General features: G+C 41.0%; 1 protein-coding gene across 3 annotated transcripts in view; it reads right to left on the bottom strand.

Annotated features, from left to right (window-relative positions):
* Positions 1-18806, bottom strand: part of GNE (glucosamine (UDP-N-acetyl)-2-epimerase/N-acetylmannosamine kinase) — a 38867-nt gene extending 20061 nt beyond the window's left edge. The window contains exons 1-2 of one of the 3 annotated variants that reach the window (XM_081238397.1): positions 18388-18806; positions 12824-13029 (exon numbers count right to left, since the gene is read on the bottom strand). In XM_081238397.1, coding sequence (XP_081094523.1) covers positions 12824-12987 — 164 coding nt within the window. In that variant the 5' untranslated portion in view covers positions 12988-13029; positions 18388-18806. The remainder of the gene's footprint in view (positions 1-12823; positions 13030-18387) is intronic. The other 2 variants (XM_081238399.1, XM_081238398.1) reach the window with 2 other exon arrangements.
* Between the last annotated feature and the right edge of the window lie 272 nt (positions 18807-19078).

Below are 19078 nucleotides of genomic sequence, written 5' to 3' on the forward strand. Positions count from 1 at the left end.
ACCCAGATCAACACATCCCGCACCTGGGAGGTCTCACTTGTGCCCCCTTCAGTGAGCACATGGAGGGAGAAACATCGGAGGGAGAATGTTTTTATCAGGAAAAAAGAGAGTAAATTTTACAGTGGTCACAACTTTTTCTTTCTTTTTAAAAATATATATAAATTAAAAAATAAATAAATATGCTACTTAATAGAAAAAATTACTTATAAAAGCAGAGCTCATTAAAAAAAATAGTATGGAACCAGGATACCTGACATGTCACTATAATATAAATTTCTGAATGATGGAAATTATCTCCTGAATTCTCTTTGTATGCTACCACTTAATGCAGCATAATTCTGACTGGGGTGAAAATGTAGGTTTTTAAATTGGCTGTGAAATGCAGTTTCAGGTCTGTTTCATGCTTCAGTAACAAGAGCAATTCTCAATGCCTTAAAGTTTCCTGCCTGTTATGACTAGATTTTAAAAGATCTGACTTTTTTTTCTAAATATATAGTACATTTATTATTTAAAAATTGGAAGATACAGTAAATTATCATGCATAAACCTACCACTTGGAAATATCAGTATTACCGTTTTGGTTTCTTTCTAGCCATTTTATGCATAATATTTTAACATGGTTGAGAACACATCACAGTACAATTCTGTAATCTAGTTAATCCATTTAACACTATATTTTCTCAGATCATGAAGGATTCTTTACATATATCACACTGATGGCTTAGTAGTCATTTTATAGATTCCTTTGGATTTTCCTACAAAAGCTATGATGTCATCTGTAAATAAAGACAATCTTGTGCCTTTATTTATATTTCTTGTTTCATTGCACTGGCTGTTACATGCAGTACACAGAGAAGTGGTGAAAGTGGATGTCCTTACCTTGTTACCAATCTTTGGAGAAAAGCACAAATTTTATGTTAGCTATAGGTTTTTCAGAGGTGGTCTTTATCAGACTGAGGAATTTCCTTTCTATTCCAAGTTTGCTAAAGGTTTTACCATAACTAGTTGTTGAATTTTGTCAAATGCTTTTTTAATATCTATTGAGATGATTGTGTTGGTTTCCCCGCCCCCCGTTTTTCTTAATTGGGGTATAGTTGTTTTACAATGTTGTGTTAGTTTCTACTGTACAGCGAAGTGAAGTAGAGTTCCCTGTGCTATACAGCAGGTTCTCATTAGTTATTTATTTTATATATATTAGTGTATATATGTCAGTCCCAATATCCCAATTCATCCCACCCCCGCTTTCCCCCCTTGGTGTCCATACGTTTGTTCTCTACATCTGTGTCTCTATTTCTGCCTTGCAAACCAGTTCATCTGTACCATTTGATTTCCCCCTTTACTCTGTTAATACATGAATCACACTAATTGATTTTCAAATGTTAAATCAATCTTGAATTCCTGAGATAAACCCACTTGGTCATGACGTATTATCTGTTTTTGTATATTGCTGGATATGATTTGCTAATTTTTTGTTTAAAATTTTTATGTCTGGGGCTTCCCTGGTGGCGCAGTGGTTGGGAGTCTGCCTGCCAATGCAGGGGACAGGGGTTCGAGCCCTGGTCTGGGAGGATCCCGCATGCCGCAGAGCGGCTGGCCCCGTGAGCCACAAATACTGAGCCTGTGCGTCTGGAGCCTGTGCTCCGCAACGAGAGGCCGCGATAGTGAGAGGCCCGTGCACCGCGATGAGGAGTGGCCCCCACTTGCCGCAACTAGAGAAAGCCCTCGCACAGAAACGAAGAGCCAACACAGCCATAAATAAATAAATAAATAAATAAAAATTTAAAATAAATAAATAAATAAATAAAATAAAATTTTTATGTCTATAATTCATGAGGGATACTGATCTGAATTTTCTTATAATGTCTTTCTCAGGTTTTGATATCAGGATTATGCTGACCTTAGTAAATAATCTAGGAAGTCCCGTGGCTCCTCTGTTTTCTGAAAAAGTTTATATAGGATCTGAAAAGTTTGATAGAATTCAAAAGTGCAGCCAACTTGGTAGGAAGTTATTTTTATAGGAAGTGTTTGATAATGAATCCAATTTCTTTAATATAGAGCTATTGAAATTTTCTATTTTTTTTGTCAATTTTGGTAAGCAGTGTTTTTCAAGGAGTTTGTCCATTTCATCTAAATTGACTATCAAATTTACCGGCCTAATATTCTCCTTTTATTCTTTTAATGGCTGTAACATCAAGATGATATCCTCTTTGTTATCCTATATTGGTAAATACAGTGTTCCCTTTTTCTTGTTCTGCAGGAGCTTGTCAATTTTATTATTTTAAAGAAATAACTTTTGCCTCGATTAATTTTCTCTACTGTTTAATCTACTCTTATATTTCATTGATTTCCACTCTATTGTTCCTCCCTTCTACTTACTTCGGGCTTAATTTTCTTTTTCCTATTTGTGGAAATGGATCCTTGACTCTAAATTTCTCTTTTTTCACATAAGTATTTAAAGCTATAAATTCCCCCATACGCACTGTTTAATCTATACCCACAAATTTTGATATACTGTAATATTTGTTTTTAATTTAAATTTATTTATTTATTTATTCATTTTTGACTGCATTGGGTCTTCGTTGCTGTGCGTGGGCTTTCTCTAGTTGCAGTGCGCAGGCTTCTCACTGCAGTGGCTTCTCAGGTTGCGGAGCATGTGCTCTCAGTGCACGGACTTCAGTAGTTGCGGCTCGCGGGCTCTAGAGAGCAGAATCAGTAGTTGTGGCGCACAGGCTTAGTTGCTCCGCGGCACACGGGATCTTCTCCGACCAGGGCTCGAACCCATGTCCCCTGCATTGGCAGGTGGATTCTTAACCACTGCACCACCAGGGAAGTCTGATATACTGCAATATTTATTATCCAATTCAAAACATTTTCTAATTTCCCTTAGGATTTCTTGTTTGACCCCTGAGCTTAAACCTCAACAATAAAAAACCCGATTTAAAAATGGGCTAGGGCTTCCCTGGTGGCGCAGTGGTTGAGAGTCCGCCTGCTGATGCAGGGGACATGGGTTCGTGCTCCGGTCCGGGAAGATCCCACATGCCGAGGAGCAGCTAGGCCCGTGAGCCATGGCCGCTGAGCCTGCGCGTCCGGAGCCTGTGCTCCACAACGGGAGAGGCCACAGCAGTGAGACACCCGCGAAACACACAAAAAAACCCCAAAAATCCCCAAAAGTGGGCTAAAGGGCTTCCCCGGTGGCACAGAGGTTGAGAATCCGCCTGCCAATGCAGGAGACATGGGTTTGAGCCCTGGTCCAGGGAGATCCCACGTGCTGCGGAGCAACGAAGCCCGTGCGCCACAACTACTGAGCCTGCGCTCTAGAGCCCGCGAGCCACAACTACTGAGCCTGAGTGCCACAAGTACTGAAGCCCATGCACCTAGAGCCCATGCTCTGCAACAAGAGAAGCCACTGCTATGAGAAGCCCGCGCACCACAACGAAGAGTAGCTCCCGCTCACCACAACTAGAGAAAGTCCGCACATAGCAACAAAGACCCAACACAGCCAAAAATGAAAAAAAAAAATTTAAAAATAAATAAATAAAAATGGGCTAAAGACCTTAACATACACCTCACCAAAGATGATATAAAGATAGCAAATAAGCAAATGAAAAGATACTCCTCATTATATGTCATCAAGGAAATGCAAATTAAAACAAGATACTGCTCCACACCTATTAGAATGGCCAAAATCCAGAACACTGACAACACTAAATGCTGGCAAGGATGTGGAGCAACAGGAACTCTCATTCGCTGTTGCGGGGAATACAAAATGATACAGCCACTTTGGAAGACAGTTTGGCAGTTTATTGCAAAAGTAAATGTGCTCTTACCATACGATCTAGCAATCATGCTCCTTGGTTTACCTAAACGAGCGGAAAACTTATGTCACACAAAAATCTGCAAAACGAATGTTTATAGCAGCTTTATTCATAATTGCCAAAACTTGGAAGCAACCAAAATACCCTTCAGTAAGGGAATGGAGAAATAAACTATCATACATCCACACAATGGAATATCATTCAGTGAAAAAAAGAAATGACTATCAAGCTATGAAAATACATGAAGGAAACTTAAATGCATATTACTAAATGAAAGAAGCAAATCTGAAGAGGCTACATAATATATGATTCCAAGTATATGACATTCTGGAAAAGGCAAAAATCTATGGAAATGGTGAAAACATCACTGATTGCCAGGAGACTGTTGGGGGGTAATACTATAATGGTAGATACATGTCATTATACATTTGTCCAAACCCAGAGAACTTACACCACCAAGCTGAACCCTAATGTAAACTATGGACTTTGGGTGATAACAATGTGTCAGTGGAGGTTCATCAATTGTAAAAAAACGTACCACTGAAGTGTGGTAGGGGATGTTGATAATGGGGATGCTATGCATGTATAGGGGAAGAGAGGTATACGGGAAACTTCTGTACCTTCTGCTCAATTTTGCTGTTAGAGCTAAAACTGTTCTAAAAAATAAGGTCTATTTTTTAAAGACATTCTTTCTTTTATATATATGCATGTATTTTACCATTTCTAGTCACTCCTTCCTGTAGATCTAAGTTCCCAACAGGTATCATTTCTCTACAGTTTGAAGAATCTGCCTTAGCATTTTTTTGTAGTATATACCTGATGGTGATAATTTGCTTAGCTTTTCTTTTCAACTTTATTTTTGAAAGATATTTTCACAGATAAAAAATTCTGGGTTAACAGGAGGTTTTCTCCCCCCTTTGAGCACATTAAAGATGCTCCATTGTCTCCTGGCCTCCACTGTCAGACAGTGAGTTAGTTATCATTCATATCATTGTTCCCCTGTAAGAAATGTAATTTTTGTCTTGTTGCTTTCAAGATTTTCTTGTTTTCAGCAAATTGACTATGCTATTGTCTACAGGTAGTTTTCTTTGTATTTATCTGTTAGGGGTTGTTGACCTTTCTGGATCTGTACATCGATGTGTTTTTTTTTTGTTTTTTTTTACAAAATTTGGAAACCTCTGGCCAGTATTTCTTCTAAGATTGCAACATAGCTTTAATTCTGAGACTGTCCTACGGAATGTTCATACCTAACTGTTTGAATCAGGAACCAGAATCCCCTTGAAATAGCATCTCAAAAAACAAAACACTATGTCCCATAACACCAAATATACTTGAAGAATTTGCTAAGCCCTGAATTAAACTGAAATATTGAGTTTATTTTTAAACTAAGTTCTGTATTAAACATGTACTAAACAAACATGTTTTAAGTATTTAGTTTGAACTGCTGCCAAACTTGAACATTTTCAAAAACTATGGGACTGTAACAAAACTAGGCCACCGATAATAGTCTCTAAATGAAATTAGACTTGATCCAGTGCATTTGTCTTAAGTCCCCAAACTGAACCTCTTCACAGCAGTAGGGGCTGTCATGGTACCCACACCACCACAACCTATCTTCTCATTAATCTTTACTGATAGTACCTCTCCTCCTCCTCTTAAATAACCTTGTCTCTAATTTGGAAGCATCATTCTTAGATGAAAATCAGTTGAATGGTCTATCAGTTGTTGTTTTCTGATTATTTCTTTTCTTTGTGCTGTTGCACATTAAAAGTATAAAGAAATATGATTAGCAGTTCTCAAACTTCACCTCTCCAATAGCAGAAGGAATCTGATCCTTGAGGGATTTAAGTTTTCTCCTCAGCTTTTACATTTGGGATGGTCCCCCTACCTACCATGTCTCTTCCTGCAGAAAAATACTCAGACAGCTGCATAAAGAGTGCCAACTATCTTCTGTCTTGAGATACAAAAGTTATGCACAATTGTGCTGAAGATACTTATTCTGTTAGAGTCAACTAGACTTAAAAATTACTCAATTCCTCCCGAGAAGATACTCCCACCTCCACAATTAATTAGCATGTTTGACAGTCTTATTCTAAGTTTTTCACCTTAATTTGTTTTTATTTTCACTTCCTATCCAGAGCAACCTCCTTTAGTTATTAGAATATTAATCCTTCTGAGTCTACGACAGTCATTTTTAACCCTCTCTAAATGAGAAACTAGTTGGTATGGGAAAGTCTTCACAACGCAATGAGCACGAGTTGAGCATACAGTGCAGGGCACTCTATCTGTGCTAAATGTTGTGTGTTGAGGAGAGAGAGAAAGAAGAGAGAGAAAGAAGGTTATTTATTTACACACACAGAAAAGAAAGTACAGCAGATTTTTGCATGCATGACTCTAAAATTCTCAAGCATTCCTGAAATACCAAGTCATGGAGTCATGAAGTCATGTAGTCATGAAGTCATGTGCAATTTTGCTAAGCATGAATTTGAATCCCACCTATTTGACATTAACCTTAATAGGCGAGCAAGTCACTTAGCTAATGATGAAGCCAACCTTTCAGACCAAAATACAGCATTGTTCCCATCATTTTCTTCATGTTTCTGTGGGGGAAATACCATAGATCAAGGTCTCTCAATGTCAGCATTATTGACATTTTAGGCCAGACAGATCTTTGTCGTGGAGGGCTGACCCATGAACTGTAGGATGTTTAGAAACATCCCTAGCCTCTTAAAAAAAAAAATGTGCTGAGATCGGACCAAACTGGAGGAGTAGGATGTGGAGCTCACCTTCTCCCACAAATATGGGGTTGGCCAAAAAGTTCATTCGGGGTTTTCCGTAACATCTTATGGAAGATGTTACAGAAAATACATATCAAAATGTTTAAATCAAAATATATCTACATGTGGAACGATTCTCACAAAATATCTACTGAATGCTGGCAGAAGACCTCAGACTTCCAAAAGGGCAAGAAAATCTCCATGTAATTGGGAAGGACAAAAGAAAAAAGAAAAATAAAGAGAGAAAGGAATCAGGATGGGACCTGCACCGCTGGGAAGGACCAGTAAAAAAAGGAAAGGTTTCCACACACTGGGAAGTCCCCTCACTGGTGGGGAGATCAGCCAGGATGGGAGGGGGAACTTCAGAGCCTCAGAAGAGAGCGCAGCAACCGGTCTGTGGAGGGTAGAGTGGAGAGAGACCTGCACCGAGGGTCAGTGCTGCTGCCCGACACTCCCCAGCCTGAGAGGCTTGTCCGCTGGGCCGGGTGGGGGCTGGAAGCTGAGGCTCGGGCTTCAGAGGTCAGACCCTGGGGAGAGGAAAGGGGTTGGCTGCGTGGAGACAGCCTGAGGGGACTAGGGTGTGGTATGGGAGAAGGTCTGGGCCCGCCAGAGAGGCAGGGTGCCATTGCTGGGTGGCACACAAGGAGACGGACAGGACCGCCATAGGAGCTTCTTTCTCTGCTCACACACTAGCCAGCGGCAGGGCACTGCCTACATGAGCCCCAGGGGTAGGCGAGAGCCACCACTGCCATCTCGGACTCTAGAGGCAGGCACAGACCGCTGCTGCCGCTGAGGGTCCTGTGAGCAGGCACTGGTCACTGCCCCCACCTTCCCAGGAGCGTGCGTGGCCTGCTGCCACTGCTGCCAAGAATCCCTCGACCAGGTGCCATCCGCTGCCCCCACCTTCCCAGGAGTGCACACGGGCCGTACCCCTGCACATCCCCTATCAAGGGGATAACAGTGAGCACATGCTGAGGAAAGAGATGGCAAGCATCCAAACTAAAAACAGCCCTCATGCCAAAAAAATATTAAATCCACACAAGCTATGCAGGGATGCTCCCACATATAAATAGCCCTCCAAGACTAGGGTAGATAATTTTTCACCTAAACTCACAGAGTAAAAGAAATATAAGCAAAATGAAGGAGAGAAAGCACTCCCAGTTAAAAGACCAAGAGTATTCCCCTGAAAGAACAAACAATGAAACAGACCTCTTCAGTCTAACAGACACCAAGTTCAAAAAGGAGGTAATGAAAATACTGAAGGAATTAAGAAAGGGTATCACAGAAATGCAGAGTACTGTAAAAAGGAACTAAAAACTATAAGGTGGAGCCAAGAAAATTAGAAATTAGAAAATTCATTTGCCGAGATGAAAGCTAAGCTAAGAGCAAAGAATAGCAGGATGAATAATGCAGAAGAAAGAGTAAGTGATTTGGAAGATAGAAAAATGGAAACTACCCAATCAAAACAGCAGACAGAAAGCCAAAAAAAACAAAAACAAAAAAACAAGAAAGCAATATGAGAGACCTATGGGATAATATAAAGCATGCCAATCTATGCATAATAGGAATTCCAGAAGAAGAAGAAAGAGAAAAGGGGATTGAAAATGTATTTGAAGAAATTATGGCTGAAAACTTCCCAAACCTAAAGAAGGAAACAGATATCCAGATACAGGAAGCACAGAGGGTCCCAAACAAGATGAACCCAAACAGAGCTACACCAAGACATATCATAACAAAAATGGCAAAAGTTAAAGAGAGGATTCTAAAGGCAGCAAGAGAAAAACAAAGAGTTAATTACAAGGGAACCCTCATAAAGCTATCAGCTAGTTTATCTACAGAAACACTGCAAGCCAGGAGGGAGTGGCAAAGTACATTCAAAGTCTTGAAAGGGAAAAATCTGCAACCTAGAATACTGTACCCAGCAAGATTATCATTTAGGAGGAGAAATAAAGAATTTCTCAGACAAGCAAAAACTAGAAGAATACAGCAATACTAAACCTATCTTAAAAGGAATATTGAAAGGTCTTCTCTAAATAGAAAAGAAGAAGATATAGAAAGGAGGAAATTACAGTAGGAAAGTAAACCACTTAAGCCAATATACAGATTTTTTTTAAAAAAGCCTATTTGTGAAAGTGACGATAAACACAAGGAACGGTAAAAGGATAAACATGAAGTTGTGAAAAAGGAAATCAAAATCACAAAATGTGGGGAAGGAGAGTAAGAAAATATAGATTGCGGTTTTTTTTTAGAATGTTTTTGAGCCTATATGACTATCAGTCTAAAGCAAGCAAATATAGGAAGGGGTTAACATACTTGAAAAACAGGGCAACCACAAATCAAAAACATAAAACAGATTCACAAAAACCAAAAAGAAGAAAACACAAGGATAAAAGAAAAGGAAATCATCAAACCACTAAAGGAAAAAGAAAGGAACAAAGAAGAAACATAAAATCAACTGGAAAACAAGGTTTAAAATGGCAATAGGGGCTTCCTTGGTGGCACAGTGGTTGGGAGTCCGCCTGCCGATGCAGGGGACGCGGGTTTGTGCCCTGGTCTGGAAGGATCCCGCATGCCGCGGAGCACCTGGGCCCGTGGGCCATGGCCACTGGGCCTGCGCGTCCGGAGCCTGCGCTCCGCAACAGGAGAGGCCGCGGCGGTGGGAGGCCTGCATACCGCAAAAGAAAAAAGAAAAAAAAGAAAAAATAAAATAAAATAAAATAAAATGGCAAGAAATACATATGTATGAATAATTACCTTAAATGTCAATGGGCTGAGTGCTCCAATCGAAAGACACAGAGTGGCAGACTGGATTAAAAAACAAGGGCCAACAATATACTGCCTACAAGAGACCCACCTTAGGGCAAAGGACACACATAGATTGAAAGTGAGGGGATGGAAAAAGATGTTTCATGCAAATGGAAATGACAAGAAAGCAGGAGTTGCAATACTCATATCAGACAAAACAGACTTTAAAGCAAAGGCCATCAAGAAAGATAAAGGACACTATATAATGATAAAAGGATCAATACAAGAAGAGGATTTTACACTTGTCAACATATATGTACCTAATATAGGTGCACCCAAATACTTAAAACAAATACTAACAGACATAAAGGAAGAAATTGATGGGAATACAATAATAGTAGGAGACTTTAACACCCCACTCACATCAATGCACAGATCTTCTACACAGAAAATCAATAAGGCAACAGAGATCCTATATGATACAACAGAACAAGTTTGACTTAATTGATATTTTCAGGACATTTTTTACATCCAAAAAACCCAGAATACACATTCTTTTCAAGTGCACATGGAACACTCTCTAGGATTGACTACATACTAGGGCACAAAACTCACCTCAGGACTTCCCTGGTGGCACAGTGGTTAAGAATCCGCCTGCCAATGCAAGGGACATGGGTTCAAGCCCTAGTCCAGGAAGATTCCCACATGCTGATGAGCAACCAAGCCCGTGTGCCACAGCTACTGAGCCTGCACTCTACAGCCCACAAGCCACAACTACTGAGCCCACATGCCACAGCTACCGAAGCCCACATGCCTAGAGCCTGTGCTCCACAACAAGAGAAGCCACTGCAATGAGAAGCCCGTGCACCACAGCAAAGAGTAGCCCCCGCTCACTGCAAGTGGAGAAAGCCTTGGTGTGGCAGCAAAGACCCAACACAGTCAAAAATGAATAAATTAATTAAAAAAAAAACTCACCTCAACAAATTTAAAAGTATAGAAATTATTTCAAGCATCTTCTCTGACTACAATGGCATGAAACTAGAAATCAACCACAGGAAAAGAAATGAGAAAAAAACAATTACATGGAGACTAAACATGCTACTAAAAAACCAATGAGTCAATGAGGAAATCAAAACAAATTTAAAAATACCTTGTGACAAATGACAATGAAAACACAACCATACAAAATCTATGGGATGCAGCAAAAGCAGTTCTTAGAGGGAAGTTTATAGCGATACAGGCCTTCCTCAAAAAAACAAGAAAAATCTCAAATAAACAACCTAACCTACCACCTAAAAGTATTAGAAAAAGAACAAACAAAACCTAAAGTCAGCAGAAGGAAGGAAATATAAAGATCAGAGAGGAAATAAATAAAATAGAGTTTAAAAAATAGAAAAAAATCAATACAACCAAGAGTTGGTTCTTTGAAAGGGTAAACAAAATTGACAAACCTCTGGCCAGGCTCACCAAGAAGAAAAGAGAGAGAACCCAAATAAACAAAATAAGAAAGGAAAAAGGAGAAATCTCAAATGATACCACAGAAATACAAAAAACCATAAGAGAACACTATGAACAATTATTTGCCAACAAATTTGACAACCTAGAAGAAATGGACAACTTTCTAGAAACATACAGCCCACCAAAACTGAATCAAGAAGAAACAGATAATTCAGGGAACTCCCGGGTGGTCCAGTGGTTAGGACTTGGCACTTGCACTGCCCACGGCCCAGGTTCAACCTCTGGTCGGGGAACTAAGATCCCACAAGCCACATGGTGTGGCCAAATAAATAAATTAAATTAAATATGGCACAAATGAATCTATCTACAAGACAAAAACAGACTCACAGACAGAGAACAGATTTGTGGTTGCATAAGGGGTGGTGGGGGAGGGAGAGGGATGAACTGGGAGTTTGGGGTTAGTAGATGCAAACTATGACATTTAGAATGGACATGCCACAGCAACTAAGCCCGTGCACCACAACTACTGAGCCTGCGCTCTAGAGTCCATGAGCCACAACTACTGAGCTTGTGTGCCACAACTACTGAAGCCCGCATGCCTAGAGCCTGTGCTCCGCAACAAGAGAAGCCACTGCAATGAAAAGCCCACACACCACAACGAAGAGTAGCCCCTGCTCACCGCAACTAGACAAGCCCCGCACACAGCGACGAAGACCCAACGCAGCCATAAATAAATAAATAGATAGATGGATAAATAAAACAAAACTCAAGATACAAAAGCTTGTACAGTGAAAAGGCTACTTCTCACTTCTGTTTTACCAGTTATCCAGTTCTTCTCCCCAGAAGCAACCAATTTCTTGTGCTAGAATGCACTGTAAACATACATTTCCATTAAGTACTAGTCAAGTTTCCATTTCAGCAGTCTCACCTGACAACTGCCTTCCCTGCTTAATTACTGTGGTAGGCAGATTAGAAACCTACCACAATCTCCTTGAAAACCTCTCCCCCACTAGTCTTCTGCCAAACTTTTCTCACAGAAGTAAAAGAACACACTTAGACTTTCCCCTCAGGCTCTAGCTAAAATTTCTCCTTTACTTTGTCCTATCTCTGTTCAATAATGTAAAACCCAAGTGGATTTTCTTAGACAGCCAGAATTCATTTCACATTTTAAAAATCTATGAACTTTTGAGCTCTCCGTAAGTTTCTTCTCTTATCTTTAAAAGTATTTTCTTAGAGCAAATTGCTAAACTGGTTTTTGGGGGCAGGTTTTTATTTGTTTTTGCTGTTTTTATCTTATTGTTAAAGGACATTTAAAAAGACAATTTTACCTTAACACAAGCTTCTTTCATATTTAGTACTTTGGAGGCTGCATTAATGTTTTCATGCCACAAGGGTGCACTAAATGCCACTTTATTACATATAACAAAATGTTCACCTTTGGTTTATACATCTGCTCCCTCAAAGATTTTCCAAGTTTCATTTTTCATATTTAGAGTGTGATCAATAACAAACCTAATGTCACCAAAATAAGAATGAATGGTAACGGTATTATAAAATTCTACTTTATCTTGTGGATCAATTAGATTTTAAAAATCTTGTTCCATATCTACTACTTTATATGCAGCTTTAATATAGGATTAGCATTAGAACTCACAAAACAGATTACATAGAATCACATTATAGTCACACAACATATATTTATAAGTGGCATTTCCGGATGTAATAGCAAATAAAAGTAATAATAATAATAGCTATAATTTACCAACCATCTAATAGGCAGCATTCCTGTATAGATACTTTATGTCACTATCTCCATTCTTCACAATAACCTACAACACAAGTTTTCACTCCATTTTATAACTGAGGAACCTGAGGCTCAGAGATGCTAGGCAACTTCTCCAAGGCCACCTAAAAACTAAGTGGTAGAATTGCGATTTGAAGCCGGGTCCACACAGCGCCAAGACCGAAGTTCTCACCAGTACATCGTGTTGCAATGAAGAATATCATAAGAAAATGCTTTCATCTTACCCATAGTCATCTATCAGGTGAGAGCCAAGTACCACCACGTCAAGTTCAAAGAACTCAGGTTCCATTTTAATGCCAAACATGATTGGGGCGAGTTTAGAATAATCAGCACGGTTGCAAGTAGCAACACAAACCCGAAGCTTTCGGTTATTCTCCTTCTTCTCCATGACTTGTTTTTTTCTTTTTGAGAGGTTCTTAAAATAGAGTTCCTGAAGTTGCAAAAATAAAAATTAATATCCTATGATAAACCATAATGCAAAATAATATGAAAAAGAATGTATATATATGTATAAATGAGTCACTTTGCTGTACAGCAGTAATTAATACAACATTGTAGTTCAACTATACTTCAGTAAAAAAATAAATTTTAAAAAGACATTATAGATTTTAAAAAGACATTATAGACACAAAAAATAAAAATTCTTTATAATCAGAATGATAGGTCCTAGATATAAACGTAAAATTTTGCAGTCTTAAGTCCTTAAGCACCGTTTAGTATAGTGATTCTTAACTTTTCCACCCCACTTGTGTGTGACACACCCACTGGTATATCAAGTTATGAAATTCCAGCAGACCAACTATGACTCCACCCTTTTCTCTTACACTTAAGAAAGCATGCTGGAATGCAATTTTAAAAGAGTTTAATATAAATCAACTCTCATTTAAAAGGCAAGCAAACATCAGCTCTTTATTATTAACTAAAAATTACTTGCCATTCCTCACAACTGATCCCAACATACCAGATTAGAGCGAAAGTTTGGTTGAGAACCACTGATCTAGTTCAACTCCCCCACTTACAGAAAGAGAAAAACACAAGTCTTAAGAGAGGAAATTACTTCCCCAAGATTCAAGATCACATCCTATAAGGAATGTGAGCTATTCACCCTCATGCTACACACTATATACAAAGCACTGTGATTAGTGCCGAGGAAAAGATGAGTAAGATGAAACAAAAAACCCCTACCTTCAAGGCCTCATTAGCATCCATAGCCAGTACCTACACACTTGACAACTCCAAATACCTACCAGCTATCTCCGGTCCCATAGGCACGTCAAAGTCACTGTCCCAAACTGAACTCACTTTCTTTTCCAAACCTGTTCCTCCTTCCTTATTCTCTAACTCTGTTATGAACTTCCATTCATCCAAATGCCTTGACATCCTTGTCTTCTCTGCTCCTCATCCTGTACCTCCTCAGTCCAGTCAATTCAACCTCCGGAATGAATATCTTTCAAATCAATCTCTTCTCCATCCCCACCCACCCATGCCCTAGTCCAATCCCTGATCTTAGGTCAGAACTATTCTAACAGCTGTCAAACTGGTTTGCCTGTCTCTAGTCTTGCCCTGCCTCCCAAAAACTTTCAGGGTGATCTTTCCAAAGTTTATAAATCTGATTACGTTGCTAAACAGGATATATCACCTATGGATAAATTCCAAATTGCTGATCTGGACCTAGTTCATCCTTCCAACCATTTGTCTCCTTACAACTATCCTTACTCTGAACCGAAGTCATGCCAAAGTGCCTGCAGTTCAACCAGTGGGTCTCCATATCTCTGTGCCTTTCCAGATGCAAGCTCCTCTACCTAAAACTTCCTTTCCCTCTTGCCTGGGTGCTTCCTCATCCTTTAATACTCAGGCTAAGTGTCATCTCCTCTGGAAAGCCTTCGCATAAACCTCAGTTCCTCCTTACTCCACCCCTCTTCGTGGCTGCCTCCCTCTGAGCACTGTGGCCCCATCATACACACATATACTATTGCTCAACTCCTTTGCCCACCCATCCCCCCACAATTCTATACCCTCCTTTCAAAAAGTAAAAACCAGGGGCAAGGGATAAGAGCTATGTTTCAAGGAGCTTTTTACACTTCCTTCTATCAATGTAAAATTTCACTTCACGGACTGATCTCAACGCTTATGTCTCTGGAAGTGTACCAATATTTAGAATTTGCAATCAGGAATCCAGAGAAGCTTGGGTAAGGATGCCAATAAAAGGGGAGCTGCCTTTTCAATCAGGGTAGACTCTGAAACTCAGTGGAAATCTCGTCAGTAGCCTTCTGCTGTTGATATCTCATCTCTCGTAGGCTAGAACTTCTATAATCACACAAATTGCCCATCATTAGGCCCATTCAGAATTTATAATCTCCAGTAAGAGCTAATTCCACCCAATGGAAAGCACTTGTAAGATAGTGAAGTGAGCATTCTGTCAAGTGAGTTGTATTTGTGAGATCTAAGCACTACCTAACCAAAGAGACAAAAATATTTTTCCAAAAACAGTTGTCCTAAGTGTTCTTGTACATAAACCTTTTTCCACTCATCATTAAATGTGAGCTGAATAAATTGTTGGTGATATTTAATTTGCTGGGTGAGGCAAAGCAAATCATTCATGGTTGATAAATTTGTATTTATTTTAAGAGAATAGTAAACTTTCCATTGGGCAATTCTAAAATGTTTAGTATTTACCAAGTAACTCAAAGGTTATTATACCAAAACAGAAAGTAAGGTAGCCATATACACAAACTATGAAAAATAAAACAATGTTACTAAGGCCAAAACTTTAAGGAAGAAAGTTAAATCTTAGGGAAAAAATGGTAAAAATCCTTTGTTAAGGGGAGAATTCTTTTTTAAAAATAATTTTTTATTTAACTTATTTTTTTTGATTAGGTAGTACATTCACATGGTTTAAAACTGAAAAGGCACAAGAGGCTATAGAGCAAAAAGTCTTCTCATCTGTGTTCCTAGACATGTAGTTCTTCTCCCTGAATGCTTAGAATTACTAGTTTCTTATCTACCCTTCTGCAGATAAACTATGCATATACAAATAAATACACATTTCTTCACATATATAAATACAAATATATTTTATAAAGACATAGTGCATCATGCAATTAGTAACTTATGCTACACTGTTGTTGCATACCTTGTTTTTTAACTGCTCTTAATTATGTTTCAGAATTAAGTGGTAAAATGGGAAAGTTCAAAGGCATTAGAAATATCAAACCTAAAAGTGCAATTTTGAAAACTGCTGGCCATCAACTTTTCAAATATATGTAGGGTTATGAGAGACCTGGAAGTAAAAATGACCAATGTCACAAACACTTATTGAGAACTGACTCTGTGCAGAACACTGTAAAGAAAACTGAGAGGGACTTCCCTGGCAGTCCAGTGGTTAAGACTCCACGCTTCCAACGCAGGGGGCGTGGGTTTGATCCCTGCTCGGGGAACCAAGATCCTACATGCCACATGGCATGGCCAAAAAACAAAAAACAAAAACAGAGACAGAGCTGAGAAAGACCTCACCTCTGATTTTTAGGAACTTACAATCTAGTACATGACACCTGGCCACATAATAGATCTTTACCAGTTCACTTTCCCAAACAGAAGCACCAGGGACAAAATTAACAAATTTTCTTTCTACCCCTAGTATACATTATTATTTGTTCTGTATAAAATATCATGCCCAAGGATCCATTTTTTTTGTTGTTGCTTGTTTGTTTTTTGCGGTACACGGGCCTCTCACCGCTGTGGCCTCTCCCGTTGCGGAGCACAGGCTCCGGACGTGCAGGCTCAGCGGCCATGGCTCACGGGCCCAGCCGCTCCATGGCATGTGGGATCCTCCCGGACCGGGGCACGAACCCGTGTCCCCTGCATCGGCAGGCGGACTCTCAACCACTGCGCCACTAGGGAAGCCCCCCAAGGATCCATTTTTATACTAAGAACTGTGACCAAAGTCTCCATGACCAGTATGGAATGAATAGAAGTGACATAATGGACTTAAACTATAATAGGAGGATTTAAGTTGCATAAAGTGCAATGTAAAACAAGAAAAAACTAGTTTCTTTACACAATGGAATCCTAGACAGCAATGAAAACAAATGGACTATGTCTAAATGTGTCAATATTGATAAACCTCAAAAACATAACATTAGAGGAAAACAGAAAATTCTAAAAAGTTAGATTAAAAAGGGCCATTTTTTAAAATATGTAAAACATTACTGTATGTTGTTTATTGATCTGTAATAAAATTACACAGCAACTCAGGAAAGTAGTTACGTCTGAAGGAGGAGGGAAGGGAAAGGAAAAGAGGGCCTAAAGGGTTTTTGTTGTCTATGTAAACATTTAAAAAAAAACATAAGTAGAGGTCTGAAACTAACATGGTAACATGTTAATATGTCTTCAATCTTGATGATTGGTAGAGTGTCGTATTGTTCTGTCCTTTTCAGCATATTTGAAAAATTTTATTAAAAACAAGAAATCTTTTAAATGGACACTGAAGATGCACTGTCCACAGTCCTTAAAGCCTAAAGCTCAGAAAGCAGGTGGATTGGATATTTACATCCATTTCACTCAATTCCCTAATAGTAACCAGAGCCAGTAAAACCAGAAAAATACCCGAAAAATACACCTTCACCTTGAACTAACTGGCAATCTCTGAGAAACCTGCATTCTCTCAACTCAAGACTGACCATTATTAATACTGACAAAAGGTGAGTGACCCTGTCCAGAAAAATACTGTTGTCCCACTCAACTATAGAAAAAGACAAACAGTTGACTGAAGCAGTCTGAGCAGAGGAAACCATCAAAGTAAACAACTGCCAAGCACTGTGTTAAAAGCTTTACAAGCATTAACTCACTTCATCCTCACAGCCCTATTAGCCCCATTTCACAAATAAGCACAATGAGGCACAGTGAAAACCAATTTACTTGCCCCAAATCACAATTAACAATTACCAGAACCAAACACCAAATCAGCATTCAAGGTAGTGTCCATATCCAGTGTTTGCCTGTGTCTGTTCATTTCATAAGCACCCATGAGTGAGAACCTTCCTTATGCCTGGTCCTGCCAGGCACCATGGGAATGAAGGGAACATATGATGTATCACTCTCTTCCCTCAGTGCAGACGGGATGACACAGGAATCAGGAGGGTCTGAAATTCAGAACTCTATCCTGAGCTATATATACTCTGGTGTGACTTCTTCCTGAGCTTCCACAGTCGCGTTAACCAGTTACCTCTAAATGCCAAGCTGCACCCCACCCCTCTTCTCCATCAGAATTCCAAAAAAAATACTTTTTCGTGCTTTTTTACAAGTGTGCTCCGGATTAGAGGGAAAATAAACGCATATCAAGCTTCCAAGAAAGCCCAGACTCAGAATACAGTCAGGGTTGGGCGCAGACCCTCAAGATGATCTTTCAGTCCAACCCTTTACACCCCGGGGCCACTTGTCCGTCACGGAGCTCTCCGCCCTCTCCTGCACACCTCCGTGACCGGATGCTTGCTATCTTTCAGGACAGCCGGTGGGATGGAGTGCAGCTGGCCTCCCTCTAACACCCCGCGCCCCACTCCCGGTTATTCGCCCGGGGTCCGCACTCAACCCGTCTGCTCCACGGGCCAAAGGCTGAGCCCACAGCGGAACTAAAGAGCGGCCCTGGCGTGCAGGCCCGCGGGAGACAGAGCGAGGCCCGGGCCGGGTGCGGAGCCTCTGGCCGGGGAGCTGAGGCCTCGGGGTGCGGGTCCGGAGGCTGCGCTCCCCAAGCCCGCCTCCCCCGAGTCCCCGGCGGGCGCGCGGGTCTCACCAGGTGCCGGTCCGCCGTTCCTCCCGCGTCGCCGCTACCGCCGCCGGGCCTCGCGGATAAGAGCTGAGCGCCGCGCCGGAAAGCAGGCCGGCGTGAGACCGCCCCCTTGGCTTCCGCCACTCGACCCCGTGGGCGATGACGCGCCTCGACCCCCACCCCGCACACCCCGCGCGCCCTGCGTTCCCACCCGAATCTGCCGACGCGCCTTACGTGAGCGGGGAGGAATTCTGCGATTGGCTGTGCGAGGAGGCCGGGGCGGGGTGGCGCCTTCCGTGGTCGTGGCACAGCCCCGGGCGGCCGGCCAGTGTCCCGCCCCTGAGGGGCTCGTCTGCCTGCCACGCGAAAGTTCGGGAGCCGAGCGCCGCACGAGGCAGTTGTTTTGGCCTTGGGCCCGAGATGTAGTTTCTTACGCCTTCCAGCCACGCAGTCATTTCATAGGCATGACCAAAACAATACGGTCGTCTGGGGGTCGACCCAGAGCCCTCTCCTGAGTGAAGCTGTGCCACTCCAGAACCGTGTCTGCTAGAGGGCTCAGTGGATGCTGATGATGACCCAGGCAAGGCAGAGACCAGCTGATCCTTATAATGAGCTCAGCCTCGGCCTCCCCTGCAGGGAACCCCCAGGCCTTCCTGCTTCAGGGAGGAGCACAGAGGTGGCAGAGAAACGGGAGGGAAAGGCCTCACACAGCTCC

The sequence above is a fragment of the Mesoplodon bidens genome (assembly GCF_964165515.1).
Source record: "Mesoplodon bidens genome assembly, chromosome: 6".
In the NCBI taxonomy this organism is placed as follows: domain Eukaryota; kingdom Metazoa; phylum Chordata; class Mammalia; order Artiodactyla; family Ziphiidae; genus Mesoplodon; species Mesoplodon bidens.